This window comes from Furipterus horrens, unplaced genomic scaffold (assembly GCF_987537825.1).
Source record: "Furipterus horrens unplaced genomic scaffold, mFurHor1.1.pri manual_scaffold_3, whole genome shotgun sequence".
In the NCBI taxonomy this organism is placed as follows: Eukaryota; Metazoa; Chordata; class Mammalia; order Chiroptera; family Furipteridae; genus Furipterus; species Furipterus horrens.
This window is the reverse complement of record NW_028327173.1, coordinates 188,196,499-188,216,936: the sequence shown is the minus strand read 5'-3', so window position 1 is coordinate 188,216,936 and position 20,438 is coordinate 188,196,499. Positions and strand designations below refer to the sequence as shown.

General features: G+C 41.3%; 1 protein-coding gene across 1 annotated transcript in view; it reads right to left on the bottom strand.

The window, feature by feature from the left end:
• Nucleotides 1–20,438, bottom strand: part of SIPA1L1 (signal induced proliferation associated 1 like 1) — a 291,340-nt gene that overhangs the window by 51,769 nt on the left and 219,133 nt on the right. Inside the window, exons 10-12 of the mRNA XM_090271076.1 lie at nucleotides 14,195–14,768; nucleotides 13,263–13,537; nucleotides 7,098–7,367 (exon numbers count right to left, since the gene is read on the bottom strand). Of these exons, the coding sequence (XP_090127202.1) occupies nucleotides 7,098–7,367; nucleotides 13,263–13,537; nucleotides 14,195–14,768 (1,119 nt within the window). The remainder of the gene's footprint in view (nucleotides 1–7,097; nucleotides 7,368–13,262; nucleotides 13,538–14,194; nucleotides 14,769–20,438) is intronic.

The following is a 20,438-nucleotide window of genomic DNA, read 5'->3' as shown; positions in this document are numbered from 1 at the left end:
GGAATGAGAGGCCACCACGATGGCATGCTAGGCTGGAGCACCAGACCTGGGTGGGACATTGCGGCGGTGGGGGGGAATCCATGACTGGAAGAACATGTGGGTTTTGCAGGGTGAGCTCTCATATAGTAAGATGAGGAAGCCAAAAATCCATCTGTGAGGCAGCAGGGAAGGACCGAAGGTCCTGCAGCAAAGCAGTGGAGTGGTCAGAGCTGACCCTGAAGACCCTGGGTCAGTGGGCATAAAAAGGAATGCCCAAATCATGTCTTGTGCTGATTTGTTTTTTATTTTTGGTCAAAGTACAGGAAAGCTGATGAAAGAAGTCTAAAATTTGAGAGCTATACAGGACAGATAAGAATCATTAGCCCACCACAAATATTAACCACTTTGGTTAGTCCTACTCTCTACCAATATTCACAAATATCTCACAAAAAGAAGTCAACAACCAAATCCTTTGGTGAGAAGTTAAGTGGTCTTTTTAAAATTTTTCTTTGGACTTGCTAGGGTTTTAAAGACTAGAAAAAACTGAAAAAAAAAAAAAAAATCATTCCGTATCCCATTATACAAACAAAAACAACAGAAGCAGAAGCCAAAACATAGCACACCACACCGGTCTCAGCCTGGACTGCCTGCCCATGTGCACTTCCTCACACGGTCTCCAAGACTCCCAGTCCCTCCCACAACTGCCCTGTGCTTGGAGAGCAAAACACCCCTCCGGCGACTTTCTTTTCCCATAGAGTTCCACCAGGACTAATGCTCTTGGTTTTCAGAAATGCTGAATTCTACCTGAAAGACCCATTTGCAAACTAGCCCATCAATTCCTTACCAAGCACATAGTGCTGACCATGGTTCGGGCTGCATTATGCCTTTATCTCTACAACTCTCCTTTTTTCTGTGCCATTTTAGTATGCCATCATCATTTGCCATTTTTTAAAAGAACGGGAAACCAAAAGAGTCCAACAAAAAGCAATACTTTGGGAGTCTACAGAATGTTCAATTAGGTTGGTTTCTGATTCTCTCTGGGTGTGGAGACCTGGGGGCGGTAACCAGGCTTAGATGAGGTCATGAGGGCGGAGCCTCCTTGGTGGGAACAGTCTCCTTATAAGAGGAGGACAGAGCAAGAAGGCAGCTGCCTGCAACTGAGGAGGAGGGTCCTCACCAAAAACTCCATCTCCTGGCACCTTGACCTTGGACTTCCTGCCTCCAGAAATGTGAGAAATAAATGTCTGTTGTTTAAGCCCCATCCCCTTCCTGAGCTAAGACAGGAAGGACAGACATTCTGACACATGCTACAACATGAATGAACCTTTAAAGACATTGTGCCAAAGTGAAATAAAACAGTTACAAAAGGACAAATATAAGACTCGACTTACCTGAGGTGCCGAGAGTAGACAAACTCATATACAGAAAGTAGAATAAATGGCCATTGCCAGGGCTGAGGGGGCCAAGGGGGAAAATGGGAGTTACTGTTTAATGGATACGGTTTTAGTCGGGAAGATGAAGTTCTCGAGAGAGACGGATGATGGTAGTGGTTATACAACACTGTGAATGTACATACACCACAGAACTGTGTACTTACAAATAGTCAAAATGATAAATTTTATGTTATGCATATTTTACCACAATAGAAAAAAAAACTGATTTATTTTCTCCTGAATTGATTCACATTTGTCCCCATTACTTCAAGTAAGTTCTTTTGCCTGTTGGTTTAACTACTAAATAAAGTTTTTAAAAAAAATTCATTGAAAGCGTGTTAAAATGCCAGACTCTCTAGTTGGTTCTTGGGATACTACCATGAATAAGACAGACTGCCTTAAGTTGGAAACACAGATGAAGAAGAAAGAAGACTTTGAGGAGAGGCAATTAAGGTAGAGGTGCAGAGAGTTTCGGAGAAATTAAAGGAGCCTGCTCAGAGGCTTGGTGTGAAAATGCCAGTAGTTAAGCTGCCCAGCTGAAAGCAGATCCAGCAAAGGAGGTGTAAAGGCACCGGGAAGAGAGAAAACATGGCAGCAAGGCATTTGCATGCCTAGAGCCTGGGGTGGCAGGGGAGAGAGAGCCAGGCAGGAACTCACAGGGGAGATGGTAATGGACCGTCCCATGCATAAGCAGCATGGAAGGATGCCGAGATGTTCTGGTCAGAGAAATCTTCCTGTGAAATGAGAGCCCCGACTGCAACGACACAGAGGAGGCTTAACAATGAGGAACTCACAGATGTGAAGGCTGGAAAACCGAACGGTGTGGAGATGGTGGTGAGGGTGGAGGGGAAGGTGATTATAAATCCTGGTTCTGCTCTGGATACTCAGGGAGGCAGCCAAGTCCTTTAGCAAGGTGGCTGACACATGAGAAGGAAGAGGTGATGGAGGGAAACTGGTCAGTTTGGACTTGTAGGAGACACTGTGACATTCAGGCGCAGGGGCTCAGTAGGGAGTCAGGCATATGACTATGAAATGTAAAGAAGAGATCAAGGAGAATATAGACTATTAAGGGACTGCCCACCTACAGATGATGGCTGAGGTTACTGAAATAAACGTTTCCAAGATACTGCACAGTATGGGATTAAAACAAAAATGAGGAAGAAATTGTAGGGGACACAAAATTTGGGGAGTGATGTGACAGGTTTGAAAGAAGTGACCCCCCCCAAAAAGAGTAAAGTTTTGGAAGACAAGCAAAATTTGAAGGAGGGTGGCTGTAGTTTTACAAACACGGAGTCAGAGGGCTGCAGCCTGAGCTCCCCAGGGAAGCGCTTAAGTCCTTAAGGTAAGTCCAACACCTACAATCCAGGGAGACTGTACTTGGAAAACACAGGTCCTGAAACTTCTAGCTAATACTCTAAATAAAGGAAGAGTAAGGATTAAGCAGATGTTTGTTTTGTCTCAAAGTAGAAAATGATGCAGTGAAAATTAGCTCAGAACCTGTATGAAATAAACTTAGAGAGCATTTTCTACAAATAAAAATTGGCTGAGCACATGACTAATGGGCTCTCTGAGGAGAAGTTTGTTTCAACAGTATTCACCAGGCATAGTCTTCACACCCTCTATGCTGCTAGTGTCTGCAGAGCAGGGGGCGGGGCTGCAAATGCAGCTGCATACACTCTGTGCAAGTGAGGAAGAGGCACTCTGTCCAGCTACTTGGAGCTAAATGCAGCAGGGAAAGGGGGACCCTGTGGCATTCGGGTGAAACGCAAAAGCACCAACAGTTCAGTAAGATCCAACGCCAAATATTTATATAACAGCTGACAATAGTTCATCTTAATAAAAAAGGTGGTGAACACACAATACAGAATACAGATGATAAGTTATAGAATTGTGCACCTGAACTCTGTATTAATTTTGTTAACCAGTATCACCCCAATAAATTCAATTAAAAGGAAGGAGAAAGGAACAACATGCTTTTATATGCCAAGATGCCTGTTGTTTACGCAAAGCCCCTAAAATAGCTAAACTCTTCTGAGCCTATGAACACAGATCAGTATTTCATTACTGATCCTGCATTATGTATAGACACAGCAAAGTTCAATGTACTACAACCAGCTATTTTTATTTCAGTTCTACCCTTACACTCTAGATATATTTGGGGCAAAACAATGATTTCATCATAGCACCTATCTTTGTCAAATAAATATTAATTCTGTTAATAAATACTAGCCCACAAATATTATAAAATTCCATATTCAAAAGGCCACCTGAAAAACATAAAGCTCATATATTTAAACTAAATAGAATTAGACTTTTTCTATTTAGATGGCAAGTGGGTGTTCTGTTCTTATTGCACCAGTTTCTCTTAACGTATAGAGTGAACACAATTCAGAGAAATAATTCTTGTTAGAAATTTCAAACACCAACACGTTTAAGCATGTCATAAAAATCCTGACCTTGGTACAAAAAGAAAAGAGATAATCTGTTCCATAACTATTTTAAAAAATTTGTTCATAATGACCTTTGAGTCTAGAATCTTGCATCTAATTCAAGAAAAACCCTGGTTCTACGAGCAGTAAATTCAAGTTTTCATCTAAAATGAGCCATGCAAGATCCAGTAGTGGTGAACGAAGTGGGCAGGCTCAGCTGTGCAGCGTGGGCGGGGTAGACTGGAGACGGCTGCTATTCAAGCTCACACAGCTGGTTTCTCTACAGTTACATATAACCTGCCTAACCTGGGAGAAAAAAATTCATGTAATGAAACTATGTAAAGACAATTATGTTGGTCCCAATGTTAGCCTCATGCTATTATTGTAAGGCAAGATCCAATTTATGGCAGACCTTGTCATCTGTTCTATTTGTGATTCATCTGAAAAGTCCACACCATACTGTAGAGGTTGCCCAGGTATAAATGTAAATGGCGCCCAGGGCAGGGCTGGTAGGAAGGGGAGAGTCAAATGGATGAGTGTCCAGCCAGGGTCCTCACTTCCATATCTCAGCAAAGTGTTCTGTTCTCAGGAAGACTATAGAAGGAATGATTAAAATTTCACCTATATTTTATGGAAGAAACTATATCCCCAGGTACACTTTATAAATCTGTGGATTCATGAAGAACTCAGGAATTATTCCTGGTGATGTCATGAGCCCATCCTATACCCAAACATTCCTGAAATAGTAGCAAAAGAGTTTCTCAACTATAACCTTTTATATATGACTCGCAGTTAAAACTTAAAAAATAAATGTTGTATGCCCTTGTCAGGTGGCTCAGTTGGTTGCAGCATCATCCCATACATCAAAAAAAGTTGCGGGTTCAATCCCTGGTCGAGGAGTATACAGGAGGCAACCAATTGATGTTCCTCTCTTGCACAGATATTTCTCTCCCCACCTCCTTCCCCTCTAAAATAAATAAACAAACAAACATACATATCCTCAGGATTATAGAAAATAAAAAGTAGATAGAAATATTGTATTACTAAAAATTCAGAATGATGGGATAGGAAATTGAACTCTTACATTTTCACAAAAGAAGCATATCCACCTAAATTCTCATATACTTCAAAATGAGGATGAACCTAAATATCTTGAAAACGTAGGGCTGGGATTTTCCAAGTCACCTCCATCCTCCATTGTAACATCTGAAACCCGAGTCCAGTGTTCTAAAGAACACCTGGAACTACGACGCCTGAGAGGGAGCTGAGGAGAGGTCCAGCTTCCCTGAGAACCACTGGTGGCCTCACTTCTGCCCCTTTATCTGTACAGCTCAGAGAGTCACAGCCTCTTGCGGTGAGTACTCCCTGAGATTCCTCTTCCTCTGGCTGGAGTTAAGATGAAAGGCAGACACGAGTACACACAGAAATAATCTCTAGAACTCAAAGAGCTCCATCTGGAAGAAATAAAGGAATTGATGCATTGTCTAGAACTAAGAGCTGCTTGTATCACAGGAGGATAGTTAGCTACGAAAATATTTTTCACTTTTGGAGGTCAGTCAGTATGTTCAGCAACAATCTTTGATTCCTTTGCAGAAATTAAACTCAATGTGAGATTGAAATATACCCTGTTATTGTATTATATGGAATATTGTGTAAAGAAAATAACACAAAACCAATTTCACTTGTAAAAACCCAGTGATTGTTCTGGAGAGAAAATGGCATTGATAAGAAAAGGAGGTCCTTCTCTAAACAATGGTTTCCTGGGATCATCTTTCAAAATGCAGGCCAAATCATGAATTCTAGTTAGCACACACCTCAGAGAGTGCCAACTTTGGAAGGTGTAGAACAAAAAACTTATTCAGAGATCTCTTGGATGTTTTTTCTTTTCAAAAATAATGAGAACAAGGAGTACAGATGGGAATGCAGCTACTTTGGGAAAGGAATCATTTGAGATAAATAGCTGGGCTCTGGAAATGAATCTCCAGGATTACATGAAGAATTTTGGAAAGACAACTCAAGCTTTTTGTTTGTCTGTTTTTTACTGAATTATTTATACATGGGTTTCTAGTATTTCTGAAATAACTAAGTGACAATGTTTTTAAGCAATAGCTCAAAATTTAGACTAAGATAAATGACACCATAGTGTGATCTTTAAAACCTCCAGCTTTCTGCTCCCAATTTGAACCAATGACTATTTAAGCACTAGGACCCATTTTCCTTGCCACCTGTTCTTGTGGGACCTGGTTCCTGCTGCTTAGATGAGCCAGGGTCACATTTTGGCTCCACAGGGACCTCCCTTCTACCCAACACAGCTCCTGGACCAGAGACTTCTCCAAGCTGAAGGTTTTTGACCCCACAAATATGTTCTGAGATGAGATCAAGACAAGCAGAAGTGATGGGGAAAGGACAAGGGATGGCCAAAAAGAAGTTGGCTGCTTCTAGCAGGTGACTAGCAAGTTACTAAATTAAACTGCCCCCTTCGGTAGCCTACATAAGCAAGGCTAACAAATTTATAGTGCAATTTAAAATTTTATAGGCAATTCTTATTTACATTTTCAAAGTACTGAATCTAGTTGAATTTTGGGCCTATTCTATTTCATAGCGCTGCATTTTCCAGTGAATCCCAGACAAAAGTGTGAGGGCGTCCTCCTTAAGGAAGAGTTAGCTGGTTCCATTTGTGAGGGAACCTCCAGTGCCTAGTGTCACACTTTCCAGGACCCCTCAACTCCTCTGCCTTTTGTGTGTTTTACTCAGGACTGAGTGTTTTGACACAGCCACTGTTTTTTTCCTTCAGAGCGGTGAAAAATGTTAGTACTATACTGGTTCTTTTCATTTCTCACAACTTTTTTTATTAACAAAATGACAGATACTCAACCAAAAGCCTGAATTCTGTTACTATTATATCACTTATCCCCAAAAGATGAAGACTGTCAAAGATGACAACATGGTCAATATCACCTCAAAGCATGTGTCAAGTTCTAACCCACATGGCTACTAAGTGTGCAAGAATGATTTCTGTTGATCCCACATGGAAATGGAAAGAGCAGAACACAAATACCATTACATGGAGCCGACGCTATGTGAGAATAGATCCTTCTTTATCCTTATGGCTTTGGAAAGCTACCATGCATGCATCTCAGTTTTCATTCTTGATTTCTAGTAAAATATGGGAAGGCCTAAAAGCTGGTGCTTATGAGTCTGGTGCTATTTAAACCAGGGACAGAGATTTAGAGCAAACCAGAGAAGGCGCACTCACCGCCTCTCCAGCGGGCGCCCGTCACTGGAGATACTGCGAGGAATGTTGGCCGCTCTCTCTGGAGGAGGCATCTTTCCGTCTCCTTTCCCAGCGTTCAACCTCGAGGTCATGGGACTCTGCACCTGGGATGGGACTGGAGGAGCATGAGGCCCCTTGTTGGCGTTCCTCTGCCATTTGTTATTATTTCGGAAGGGAAACTTTAACTCGTAGGAAACCCCTTCGTTCATTTTGTACTCCATCACTGGCATGCGGTAGGTTTCAGAGCAACTCCTATTGGGGGAAGGGCACAGAGAGAAGAAAAATTAATATTGTTTTTCTTCGCTGGTGCAACCACAATGCTTCTCATTAACAGTAAAAATGGATCAAACACTTCATACTCTGTTTCAAACCATCTTTTAATCACTGGGCCCTATAATTAGTTTCCTTTCAAAAACCAGAACCCCAGGAAGTCGCACACTTCCTTTGCTCAATCCCAAAGGTTAAGTCTGAGATATGGAATCCTTGAAAAACAGAGACCCAAGGTCACCCTTGTGGTGTGGGGGTGAGGGGCAGTGCTGGCAGCTGTCAGTACCGAGATTTGAGAAGGGATGGCTACCAGGGCAGCAAGGGAGGCAGGGAGGAGACCCCCTAAGAGGCGGCTTCAGAGGAACAAGCACTCAACTTCACACACCCTTCACTGCATATTAAGGAACAGGGATCTCTATCTGTTGGGATTCTGATTGTCAAAAAATTAAGTAGGGAGAAATCTTAAAACCCAAAGTGAGAGCCAAATTTAGCTCGAATGAAAAAAAAAAGCCAATTGTAAAAATTCTGCAATTATCAAATTACCAGGGAACAAAGCATAATTTGAAATCCGGTCTTCTTTCCTCTCCCCCCATCCCCCAAAGTTACAAATCTCCCATTGCAGGCCTGAAACTGGCAGGAAAAAAATGTCTTCTGTCACTTTAGCACCTTTTGGTGTCACTATCTCAACCCCCAAACCTTAGGAAACATGAAGTCCACTTTCCATTCCCTTTACCCAAAACAACCAAGGAAAGATCAAGAAATCATTAACTTGACTGACAGACGAATTACCAGAAAAAAACCTATTCCCACTAAAGTATTAGCTCAAATTTTATTTTTGAATTTCATCACTCAGTGAAAAAAAAAAAATGACTTTCTTTCTTAAAGGAATTTCCAAGATTGAGAAGCATATGGGAAGATCTAGAAGGGAGAGGTTAGGGTGATTATTAACTGGCCCTTGAGAGGGACTTCAGCAATAACACAGGGAGAGTCCAGACCATTGGTGTCCCACAGAAATAAAAGGCGAGCCACGTATGTAATTTTAAAATGTTTAGCACCATATTAAAAAAGGAAAATAAAACAGGTAAATTTAATTTAATATTTTTATTTAACCCAATATAGCCAAACATTTAATACTAAGACTGGTTAAAAGAACCCATTAGCCAAAGATTTCTCTATAGGCTATAGTTCATTTCTACCACTCTTAACATATAACTAGAAACCTTCTCCATATTCTATAATTATAGAATGCAGCTTGACAAAGCCTAAGCAAGGAGAGAAGATTCAGTCACAGAGAAGGGAAGACAAAGCCTCCAGAGAGCTACGCCTCAGCTATCTGGCCATTTCTGACTGCCTCCCAAGGCGGGTGGACTACGTACCCACTTGCTTCCATCACTTACTGATCTCTATAAAATATAAGAGTCATACACAGAATCTAGAAGTGAGCAGTGCCTTGAAAGACAAAGGTAAAAACAGACATGTATGACTGCTCCTAAAAGGATTTTTATTATATCATCCAAAGTAAAATTTGGGGTTCAACAACAATAACTCAAACACTCAGAGCTCACAATGGACCAGGTACTAATCAAGCCCCACTACAACTCTCTGAAGTGTGGTATCATTACCCCCATTTATCGGGTGAGAAAATGGAGGCTTGGAGAGATTAATTTGCCCACCACCACAAAGCCAGGAAGAGCAAGGATCTGAACTCACAGAATCAATCTACCTTTGGTAAGTCTTAGTTCAGTCACTAATGAAAGCATACTTCTACTCCAAATCCCCACATTTCTTCACCTTAGATCGTCTATCATATTTCACTCAGGGCCGAGCCTATGACAAAATGGAAAACTCAGCAATTTTTAAAGAGCTACAGTCAACAGAAATTACAAATTCAGTGCTAAAAGTGTCACATGGTGACGTGCTGAAACCCTAAGTTAACTGAAATACCACTTTATCTCCTTAGTCTCTTTTTCGGGGGTTTTTTTGTGTGTGTTTCCTTTAATTTCTTATGACCTATTACTCTCTCCTTTTTCCTTAGACACTAAGAAATACGGATAGAAAATCAGATGAATAGTACATTGAACAAAAACGTCATAATAGGCTCTTGAATCAGAAAAATTAGGTGTTTGAGGACAGCTAGATCCCTGATAAGCCATGTGACTTTGGCTTAGGAAAAACACTTACCCTCAGCTGAGAAATGAGAGATTTGAACCAGATGATCTCTTAACAGCTGCCCTTCTAGCTTTTGCATTTTGAAATACTTGTTTTTCAAAATGAAGAAAAACCTTTGTGACCCATTCTTATTTACAAGGTCATTTGGTCCTTTTATGTAACTTGTTTTTCGCCCTTCCTCTTGAATGGCCCTTGATTGCTTTCTTTAAAAACTGTAGGCTACTGGCTCTCCACAGCATGAAGGTCACCCCTCCCACTCAACACCGGCACATCACAATTTCATCTGCTCCCTGGGTGTTTTTCGTTTTGCCGAGAGAATGCCTGTTGAAGATTCTGAGGTCAGAGACACCAACAGATCAGTCCTGGTCACAAACTCCAGAGTCTGTGATGGACGGGGGTGAGGGGCCCCTCCCGCAGTCTGACATCTCACCCCAGGGAGGAAGCCTTCTAGGTAAGCCGGCAGGTAAGCACACCTGTTTCTGCAGCAGCTGGCGGGCTCTTTGGGCAGCCACGGAACCTTTCTAAACCTCATTCTCCTCATTGTTTTAATGGAAATAAGGCTGCTATGAAGATTTCTTTTAAAAGCCCACTACACAAGAGGGGCTCAGAAATTTTGCTTGACTTTCCCTGTCCCTTCTCTCCTTAAAAAACTTTACTTTGAAAAATATTCATAGAGGGATCTTTTATTTCCTAAGAACAGGGAAAACAGCCCTATTTTTCATTTGTTATTGAAGCCCCACATTGTTGTTGTTAAACTGGATTTTTTTCATTAAAAAAAAAACAAAAAAACAAAACCTGCCTTTTTCAAAACTAATGACCCTCCCATGTAAACATACATGGGTGTTTGTAATCATGTACGATCACCAGATCACCACTTTGGGTACCTGGGAATCCTGAAAAGGGGGGCAGGGGGCAGAGTGCCTGCAGGAGGCATGCTCTGCCTCAAGCAGGGGTAACAACTGACAAAGATGAAGAGAGTGACTAAACAAAGAAGAGAGTAATTAATTAGTCACTAGGAAAACAGCAGTGGGAGTGTGAAGTGTGAAGAAGAAAAAAAAAAAAAAACAGAAGAGAATTATCTTATTTTGCTGAAAATTGTAGCAAGGTGTTAATGCTTCAAGGTTCCTGTGAAGTCGGTCTAAAGGAGGGATGGGGAGAGCAGGGCTTTCAGTCCCTCACAGGTGTCTGTGGCACCTGGCCACACCGGCTCAGAAGGTCAGTCAGGGGCATTTCTGATGGAAACTGTAGTGAAAGAAGCAGAGCACATCTCTGAGGTCCCTGGGGCTGCGCAGGACACTGATGCTTCATCCCAGCCTCCCATCCCGTATCCTCACACCCTCGGTCCTGTCACTGCCTGCTCCACTGGCAAGGAGAGGATGGCAACTAGTGAGTTAGAGGCATTGCTGAGAGAAGACAAGAAATACGGCTTCTTCATTCGGGGTGGATGGGAGGGAGCAATGTGTCCAGGTTTGCAAGAGCAAACGACGAGCCTGTATCCCAACTAAGCGTTCACCAGTGTCAAGCTGGTAGCTTGGCACTGGCCACAACAGGAGTATTTACACAGTAGTTATCAGTAGTAATCAGTAAATGCTCCAAATTAGGGTTCTTGTCCCCACAAAAGGCCAGTTCGCCAACAAGCCCCTGCTTATGCTGGCATATGAGGAAAGGATTTGTACCCCAAGCATATGAAGTAGCAGTTAAGAGCTTCAATTCTCAAGTTAGACCTAAATTTGCCAGATGAGCTTAGGAAGTTACTAACTTTTCTGAGTCTTGGTTTCCTTTAAATATAATAGAAATTATATTAACAGTATCACCTCACAGGGCTGTTATAGGGACTAAATGCACTAGCCCGTACAAAGTGCTTTTTCTAAGATGTGGCTCATTAAATACTCAGCAAATGTTGGTTGTTTGTACCAATACACCATAGAAGACATATCTAGTCTAGTAGCTTACAGAAGATAAACCACCTCCAATCACAGACCTATCTACCCAGGGCCAGACCCCAGACCATCTTTCTAGTAACAACAATCCACAGTGTTGTCCACTCCCTCCTGTCTCCTCACACACTGACATCCCCATTTCCCTCCTCAGCCCCCCAGCCCCCAATACAAACTGGGGACTAGAAACAAGGGGAAAGATCTCTGAGCAGACAAGACAGCGGCACGAGAGCTGCAGGCTTCACTTTGAGTATATCAGTCCTTAGACTAGTAGCTCTAACTCAGTACTGTGTGCAATTAAGCTTGACAAGTTACAAAGCCTGGTTATCTTCTCCAGTTTATAACTGACTGTTGAGAAGCAACAAAGCAGGCAATCTGTAGGAGAGACCAAAGGACAGAAGACAGACAAGTACAGAGCAGGGAAGAGTTTGTAAGAACCTAACTACCTTTCTGATGCACCTCAAGAGCCATCTGGAATCCCATTTAGCAAAACGCTGACCCTCAAGTGATGATGTGACCGAAGTAACCAGAAGAGACCTGGTTAACTCCAGGGTACATGCGTAAGGCAATTTCAGAATATTTCCCTGCACCCTCTAAAATAGTTCAAATAAAAAATTGATGGTATATATTTTGGTTTCCAGAGAAATCTCATCACCCAAAATGGAGCATTTCTTAAAGCAATTAGACAAAGGGATTTCACCACATTCTGACAGAGGTACATAATTTCCAGGTAAGCAGTACTAAGAAATACCATCACAGTCTGGTATGTAATGCTTGGTTTGAAGAACTGAAGTACCTTTAGATTGTCATTGTTCCTTACTTTTTAAAGGACACCCATGACCCATTGTAACTGTCCATACATTTCTACCCTCTGATGTTCATGAACCTGTGAGAGCTCAGGTGCAGATGGTCATGTTTTGGGGAAAAAATAGGATAAAGAGTCCTATCTTGGCTTTAGAAGGCCTAGGAATTAACTGACAAATATTAAGATAAACTCTTAGAAAATAATGGGTTCAAAGCAAGTTAACAGTTTGGGGAAAAAAAATAACTAGCAAAAATAGCATTTGTGTGCCCAAAGGAGAAAAGAAAACAGTTGATTAAATTTGTTCCATCAAGAAACCTCCCCAGAGGCAGAGAAATTAAATTTTCAACGGTACTGCTGGCTTGACAGGAACTGGGAGGGGCAGGGAGCTGGTGGGCTTCCCTTTGGGAACAGGCTGGAACCAACCGCCAAAGAACCAAGAGCAGGATCAGCTCATCTGAAGCCAGTTCCTGACACATGGATGCAGTTAGGAGGAAGCCTGGTCAGTCACGTCCAGCCCTCCAGGTTGAGGTAGCTGGGGTCAAAGCAGCACCTGTGGTTTTGGACAGCAATTGGGTCCACGTGGGAGATTCAGAAGAATGAGCTGTCATGGAACACAGAAGAAGAAAGAGTCTGACAGTCTGTGATGTGGAGCATCGTTTAATGCTAAGTGTGCAATGTTTCTCAGCTACTGGTGCAAGATGTTTAAGATGGCTATTACCAGACTCTTCTATCTGGAACAGCAACTTCATAAATTGAGAGATATAAATCCTGGGAATGGTCCAAGTTAGTCATTCCTTCCAGCTGCTGTTGCCACATGCCGAAAGGAAGCTGTGTCCTGAGTCAGACTTTCCATAGAGAGAACTTGCAGTGTCACACGCACCCTCCTCCCCTACCCAGCAGGAGCCCTTCTACATGGCACACAGACCCGGGTCTCGGCTCCCAGACTCGCAGCTGCCCACTCAGACCTACCTCCGTGGGGTGCAGTCGTCATGGGGGGGGATGATGACAACCTTCACTGTGACGGACGTTCTCAGGAGGTCGATCATCTGCTCATGGCTCAGAGTGGCCACTGCCACCTTGCAGATCTCCACCAGCCGGCTGCCCTGCCTCAGCCCCGCCTGCCAGGCATAGCCATAGGGCTCCACGTCCGCCACGATGCCCTCGTAGTTGACATGGAAGCCAAGCTGTCCTAGCCCATTCCTGCGCAGAGTCATCTCCACCGATTCACAACCTTTTGACACAAACTAGACAAGGAAACAAAAGATAGCATGGTTTAACAAAACAGGGTATTAAGTAGTAGACAGGCCAAACACTGTGCGCAGGGTAACTTCTGAATCACTGCTGCCAGCCGGAGAGCCATCTGCTTATTTCCCCTTTGCTAGTCTCCATTCATTAGGCCAAAAGGAACATATTTGTTGCATCCAAAGAACTCAATAGCTTCGCTGAAGTTACAAGGAAACCTCGAACAGAGACCTACAAGGAGCTGGCAGACAAGAGAAACCATATTCTGCTCCTCATTTTGTCCTTAAAAGTTTCAAGGCACCAGATACCAATCAAACAATTCTTTTCAACAACTAAAGCAGACTGGCTGGGCTACCTCAGCAGTCACCAGGGCAGCAGGATTGGGGCACATGCAAACGGGTCTTACACACACACACACACACACACACACACACACACACTTAGAGGAAGTGTGGCCTCCCTGCGTGTTCTACTACTTTTCTTTCTGAAAAATGATGGAAAACAAATGTAAGATAAGTTTGGTGTTGCTTCATATCATCAAGGCGAGTTTTCAGAGGAGCTGATAAAAAGTACAAGCTTCAGTAACTTGGCTCTGGTCTGTATTGAAAGCTCTGTAAAAGGGAAACTGCACATGGATTAACTGAGAGGAAAAGACTCACCTGCAACCTTTTGACAATTTCCTTGATATCTTCATTGCTAATGAAACTCTCCACTGAAACACATTCCCCTCGCTCATAGAAGATTTTGAGGTTGGTGTCAGTCGAAGTCCACCCTATCACATCTCTACAAGAACAGTTGAAAACCACGCTCTTCGTTTCCTGTTCAATGAGGACGATGAACTCATTGGAGATCCCTAGAAGGCAGTCTATTTCCATAGCCTTGGTGTAGTCTTTGGCATGGATGGCCCACACAATAGCCCCCATACTGCTGAGCTCTGCTCCTGGGTATGGCTTAGACTTTTCCTTCTTCTTGGAGGCCAGAGAGATGAAAGGGAACTTGCCAGATGGGTCAATAGGGGTGTTGGTGACATTTTTTTCTGCCAGATCTTTTAGGTATTCTTGGCGTGTCCGAGTTGCCATAGCCCGGAACTTTTCTGATTTATGAGCAGCGTTTTCTGCATTTATCACTTTGGCCAGAAGGAAGTCCCTGAATACATTTGACTTAGGGAAAGTGACCCCTTTCGGGATGAGAGGTCCAAAGGAAGGCACATCTCTGGACCTGGTGACAGCCACACTAAGAGGAGAAAAAGCAAAGATCAAAGAGAAAGAGGCAGGTCAACAATTCTGTCTCAAAACAGAATAAAATACACTTTCTCTATGACAAAGATATCCCTCAAAAGGAAAATAACTGTCATTGTCCCACAAGAAATAATGACATTTCCACTTAACATGAGCACACTTTTTCATTCAACCACATTTAGAATTTATAGAACAATTTTTTTCTAGGTCATTTATAGAACAGTTTATTTTTTCCCAAAAAATTTAAAGTAAAAATATTATTTTCATAACAGATGGTAAACTAACCATAACTTCATGAAAAAAATTTTATTGACATATTCTTTATAAAAGACAACATTTTAAATACCTACTGATTATTTCCAAGGGGGGGAGGTTACTATAATCACATGACCTTTCAGAACAAGCATAGATTCTATAAGAACATTAGTGTGGTCTCCATTTTACATATGATGCCCATAAGTGGACAGCTTATCATGAAAATATCAAAATATGCATCACATAAGAGACATAGATTAAAGTTCTTTTTAACTAAACAAACATTACTTGTTGGCCTATGTGTGAGACATTATGCAATAAACCAAAAGTATAATTTAAAAATGAAAATTGACATTTGAGTGAGGTATTAAAATGACTTGATCTTTATAGTAATAGCAACAGTGCTTTAAAATCTTATTTTTAAACTGAGCTATTCTTTTGTCCACATTCACTTGTGGTGTCTGACAATTTGTCTGTGAGGAGAATATTTTCCTTTTCCCATTCCTTTAAGCAAGACTGATTTAAGGAAACATGGGCCAGTCACTTCTGTGTATTGCTAAAATCAGGCCTAAGAAAAGGACCACATAAGTATCTATAATAACCTATTACTTTTAATCTCAGAAGGGAAAAAAATTTTCTCAAACAACAACAGAAGTCAAATAACAATAAAGAGGTTGTGTGTCTTCTATCATGTCCCATGACCATGTCCAGGACCTCAGCAAGTCTGAGAGGGCTGGAAATGATGATTCTAACAGGCCAAACATCCCTCTTTCCAAATCACCTAATTATTTTAAAGTGAGTCAATTATACAATTGTACTAAGCATTAGAAAAGCAATACAAATCCTGTTTCTTCTGAACTCCCAGAACGGAAAGAACATAGCACACATCTTTCAAATTAAATTGAAGAGCTCTGATTCATTATTTTATCTTTATATATATATTTGGCTTTGCTTTTCAAAATAAGATTACTTCTTGTGAAAATAGAATAACTTAATTAAAAACAGCAACCTCAGGATACATATTATAATGTTTTGTCAGGAAATGCCACGGAATGGCCTATTTGTTGCTTTTCAGAAATTTTCCTTTAAAAAAGACTACCTAGAGCACTTCATGACAGAGAGAGGTAGCAAGCAACACACCATTTTTTTTTAACTGGAGAAAGAATTTACAGAAACCTCCCTATGCATAATAGCCTAAATATATCAGTATTAGAGAGGCAATTTTTCTTGTCTATTGTGAACTCTCTGGCTTCATTAATGACAGCTGTATAATTTAAATTTGATCACATTATTTTTTTTAAGTCAAGCAAAGATGCTAAAACTCAGATTTGCTGGCTTTTCTAAGAGGAATCCTGTAAGTATCCAGAAATATTTAACATCTTTCATTTTTAAACTGGCAATTTCTTTTCTTGCTAATTTCACTTGAAATTGTTATTTCTTTTTCTCAAGAAGCAGCTGTTATTTTAGTTTAAACAAGAAGAGGAAAATACTGAGCAGGGGGTATGAATATGAGCATCATGCATCCACTTGCCCCTTAAACTGACTGGTTTTCTATAGATCTATTTATTAACTAATAGAACTTGAGACAAACATATACTGAAAACCCAGCAATAATTAGAAGCCTTTGAATGACTATAAGGAAAAGAACCAAATCCTTATCCTTAACCTATAATTATCACTGATTCACCATGGTAGGGAGGTAAATGATACAGACACTAAAATCAGCTTCACATCATTAGAAATAGAATCCTTACTGAAGAAGATGAGGAAGATGATACCCTAGAATGCTCTTTTCAAATGAAGGGTTTTGCTTTGAGTAAATCTAACTTTCAAGGTTTTCTACAAGGTTAAAAGCTCATTAAGTTATATGCCACAAATTCTGAATGCTTGATAATAAGGCTGCCTAAAGCTAACTAGAAAGAATATTTTCATCCATATAAGAAGGCTTTCTAGAATTTCAATTTACTATATAAAGATACTAAAAAGTATTAAGTATAAATGGTTCTTGCTATTTTAAAAAGCAGATTCCAAATGGCTTCTGTTTGGCACGCTCATGTCTTCCTTGTATGCAATATTGATCTCCTTAGAAATAGTAATTCTTTACAATCACAGCAATGCCTTATTTACTCAGAATTGCTGAGGACTAGGATGTTCTACTCAAGAGGGTTAACTAGAGAACAGACAGAAGTTCAGAGGCTGAAACAGTTACGGACAGTGAGTACTGGACAGAAAGGAAACTTAGAGAATTCAATGTTCCTCAAGCTCTGCCAATAAAATTTTGAGTTTCATCTTAAAATTCATCTTGATACTGCATTCTACTGAAGAATATTTGTGTTCCTTTTACCATAAAATATGTCTGTCTCCAAAATCTTGGAGGAAGACTGAGGGACCAGGAAGGTGTTCTGTGTCTTACTGCTCTGACATATCCTTGAACCTGCATTTGAACAGCTGGTACAAATTCTTCACTTCTCCAGGAAACAGACTCAAGAGAAGTAAAATGACTTGCCCAGAGCTTGTTAGAGAGCGCCAGGATTGGAACTTGAGCTTCTGGACACCTAGCAGCCCAACAGTCTGCACACCTATTTCCCCTGAAAGAACATTTTTAAACCTCCCAGTCCTGAGGTACTTGCAAAGGGGACCATCCATGAGTCACATGGCCAAGCAGACCACCCTTAGGTTGTTTCTGGTGGGCCTGGACCTTGTAACATTTGCTGACATCAAAGACCTTGGAAGAAGTAGTAGTTCTTGGTACTCAGAGCCAATTTCAAGTTAATACATGGAAATGTTACAGACACATCTGAACAGAATTCTCAGTGGGGAAAAAAACAAGTGAGAAGAATAAGACACTTGAACTTCTGAAACACCATGGGAACAACAAAAAACAACTCCCAATGCAAAATTTAAAAGGAAGGAGGTTTAGCATCAATACAGTAGAGGAAGTTTCCCCTTCTTGGAGCCTGGATCAGATTTTCAGCTTCTTAAGAAAGCAGAGCTGAGCAAAGGACAGAAAAGACCAGTGGAAGAACCAATGCGTACCCATCATTCCCTTCAGGGGGCTTTTGACTTCTCAGCATTCATTCACCAGCACTCACTGAGCACCAACTATACACTAGCCACCATGCTAATGTTGAGGACCAAGGATGAGATGGCACAGGCTCAACCCTCCAGAAGCTTAAAGTCTGGGGTCTACATCCAGTGGTTTGCATGCTCCTGGGGGAGGTGCAAGGTGCTACTGGAAACGTAGGAGAGGCACTGTAGCTAGTTCTGGGAGGTAAGGGGAGCCCTCCAGAAAGAAAAGAAAAGCAGTAATTCATCAGAGGAAGGAGGGGCAGGGGTGTGTGTGAGGAGAGGCATTTCAGCCCAGAGAGCAGCACGTGCAAAGAGGAGGGGCAGAGTACAGTATGTTCTGGGAGCTGTAAGTAGCTCCACATGTCTCAGGAATGAGATAAGAGGGTGAGGAGAGGATTGGAAGAGATGCCATGGAGGCTGAGAGACAGGAGAGGCTAGACCTGGAAGCCTTCGTGATGTAGGCTTTGCTAGGCAGTCTGAACTTTTCCCTAGGTGGTTTAGGTACACGTGAAGAGTGACACGTTCACATCTTCATCTTAGGAAGTTCAGCTACATTGGACAAAGGAATGCTAAGTGATTATGGCTTGGAACAGACTTTCTGAAAGAAATTTCCACCACTTGACCCACTTTGATTTCTCCTGCTAGTTGAAGCTTGCATATCTATTTTTTTATTCAAGAGAAAAGAAGAAAAAGTGTATGGGCATTTAATGTGCATGTAGCACTCTCCCTGCCTATATGAGATACTTTACTTACGAGTTTTCAGATGTTAAGCAACCTTCCACTGCACAGGAAGGGAAATTTAAGATCTGAGAGGTTCAACAATCTGGTCTGATTCCAAGTGCTTTTTGGGCTACATCATACTAACTCCTTTCAACATGTACCACATTTTAACCACGGGATATGGAAATCTTTCTGAGAGGAGTAACACATATTTCTACCTTCCTAAACATAGTTACTGACCATAATTTAACATTACTTCAAAGACTCAGGGTCATTATTATAAACACATTACTAAACTAGTTCTAAAATTAATAATTCTTTAGTTTCATCAAATAGTGAGTCAATGTTCCAATTTTCAATTAAGACAGTGTAAGATTTATTAATAACCTTTTTGTTTCAATTTGATCCAAATAAGGCTACAATTAACTGTCTTAAAGTTTTTTAATTCTGTTTATTCCCTTCCTCCTCTCTTTCTCTTTTTTCCTCGTAACTTATTTATGGAAGAAATTAGGCTGTTTGTCACATAGAGTTGTCCAGAGTCTGAATTTTGCTGAATACAAACATGCTTTGTCTTTGTATTTCCTGTAAACTGGCTCCTCTAGAGGTTTGATCAGGTTCAGATTCAATTTGGGGGGGAGGGTGGGGACAGAACTAATCCATTCATGGGGTTGTGTTCTCTCATTATGTGACATTTGTCTCTTTTGGTGATATTTGCAGCAGCCTTTCACAACCAATGCCTGCATCCAGTAATTCTTTAGTTGTTAAAAATGGTGAACAATAGCCTTGCGCTGTTTTTGCAGTGATACCCTCGGGTGTGAGTGAAGTATAGTTGGTGTTTGTTCCCAAACCAAATGACATCAGACTGCAGTGCTTATTGAATTTGTATGTTTGATGTGAGTAATCACTGATGTTTTCAGAACATCCTTGCCACTCAACAGCTCCTTTATCTTTTTGATTTGTTGCTTCTAACCCGCTCCATCAACTGGGACCGCACAATTAAGCTCATTTGTAATAACACACAAAAAATCATAGAGACCGGAGGGCTCTCTTATCGGGTATGGGCATAAACTTCAGTACACAGACTCAGTGACTAATTTCTTAGTTCTTGGCTCTGTCTGCTACTCAAGGTTAGCTGGCCTCTGGGATTGGTTTGAATTAGTCAGTTTTTCCTATGTAAACTTTCCAGGGAGAGAGAATACCCATTTCAGAGCCTCTTTCCGTATCTACTGTAAGGATTTTTCCTTCTTGGTTCCCTGGTTGCATCCCGGGGCATGGAATAGTGCCCAGCACTTATATGACAAGGGCTGCCAGGAACTGGAAAAAAATAAACAATAAGCAGCTCCAAATTGGTCTTTCTGAGATTACCTTGTACGGTTACACTGGACAAACTTTCCTAAAACTGTGCTTATATTGTACAGTGTTATTGATGGCCTCACATTCTAAGGGCCCACACTGGCTAGTCAGCTTTCCTACAGGAGTAGTCATCTTACTGTGCTTTCCACCTTCTTGTGGCTACCCTTCTGTATATTCCGCTGGCCTCCGCTAGAATTACTTCTTTTCCCCGCCGAATTCCATCCATCTGTGCTTCTAAACACACACCAAATCCCATTTTCTTGTTAAC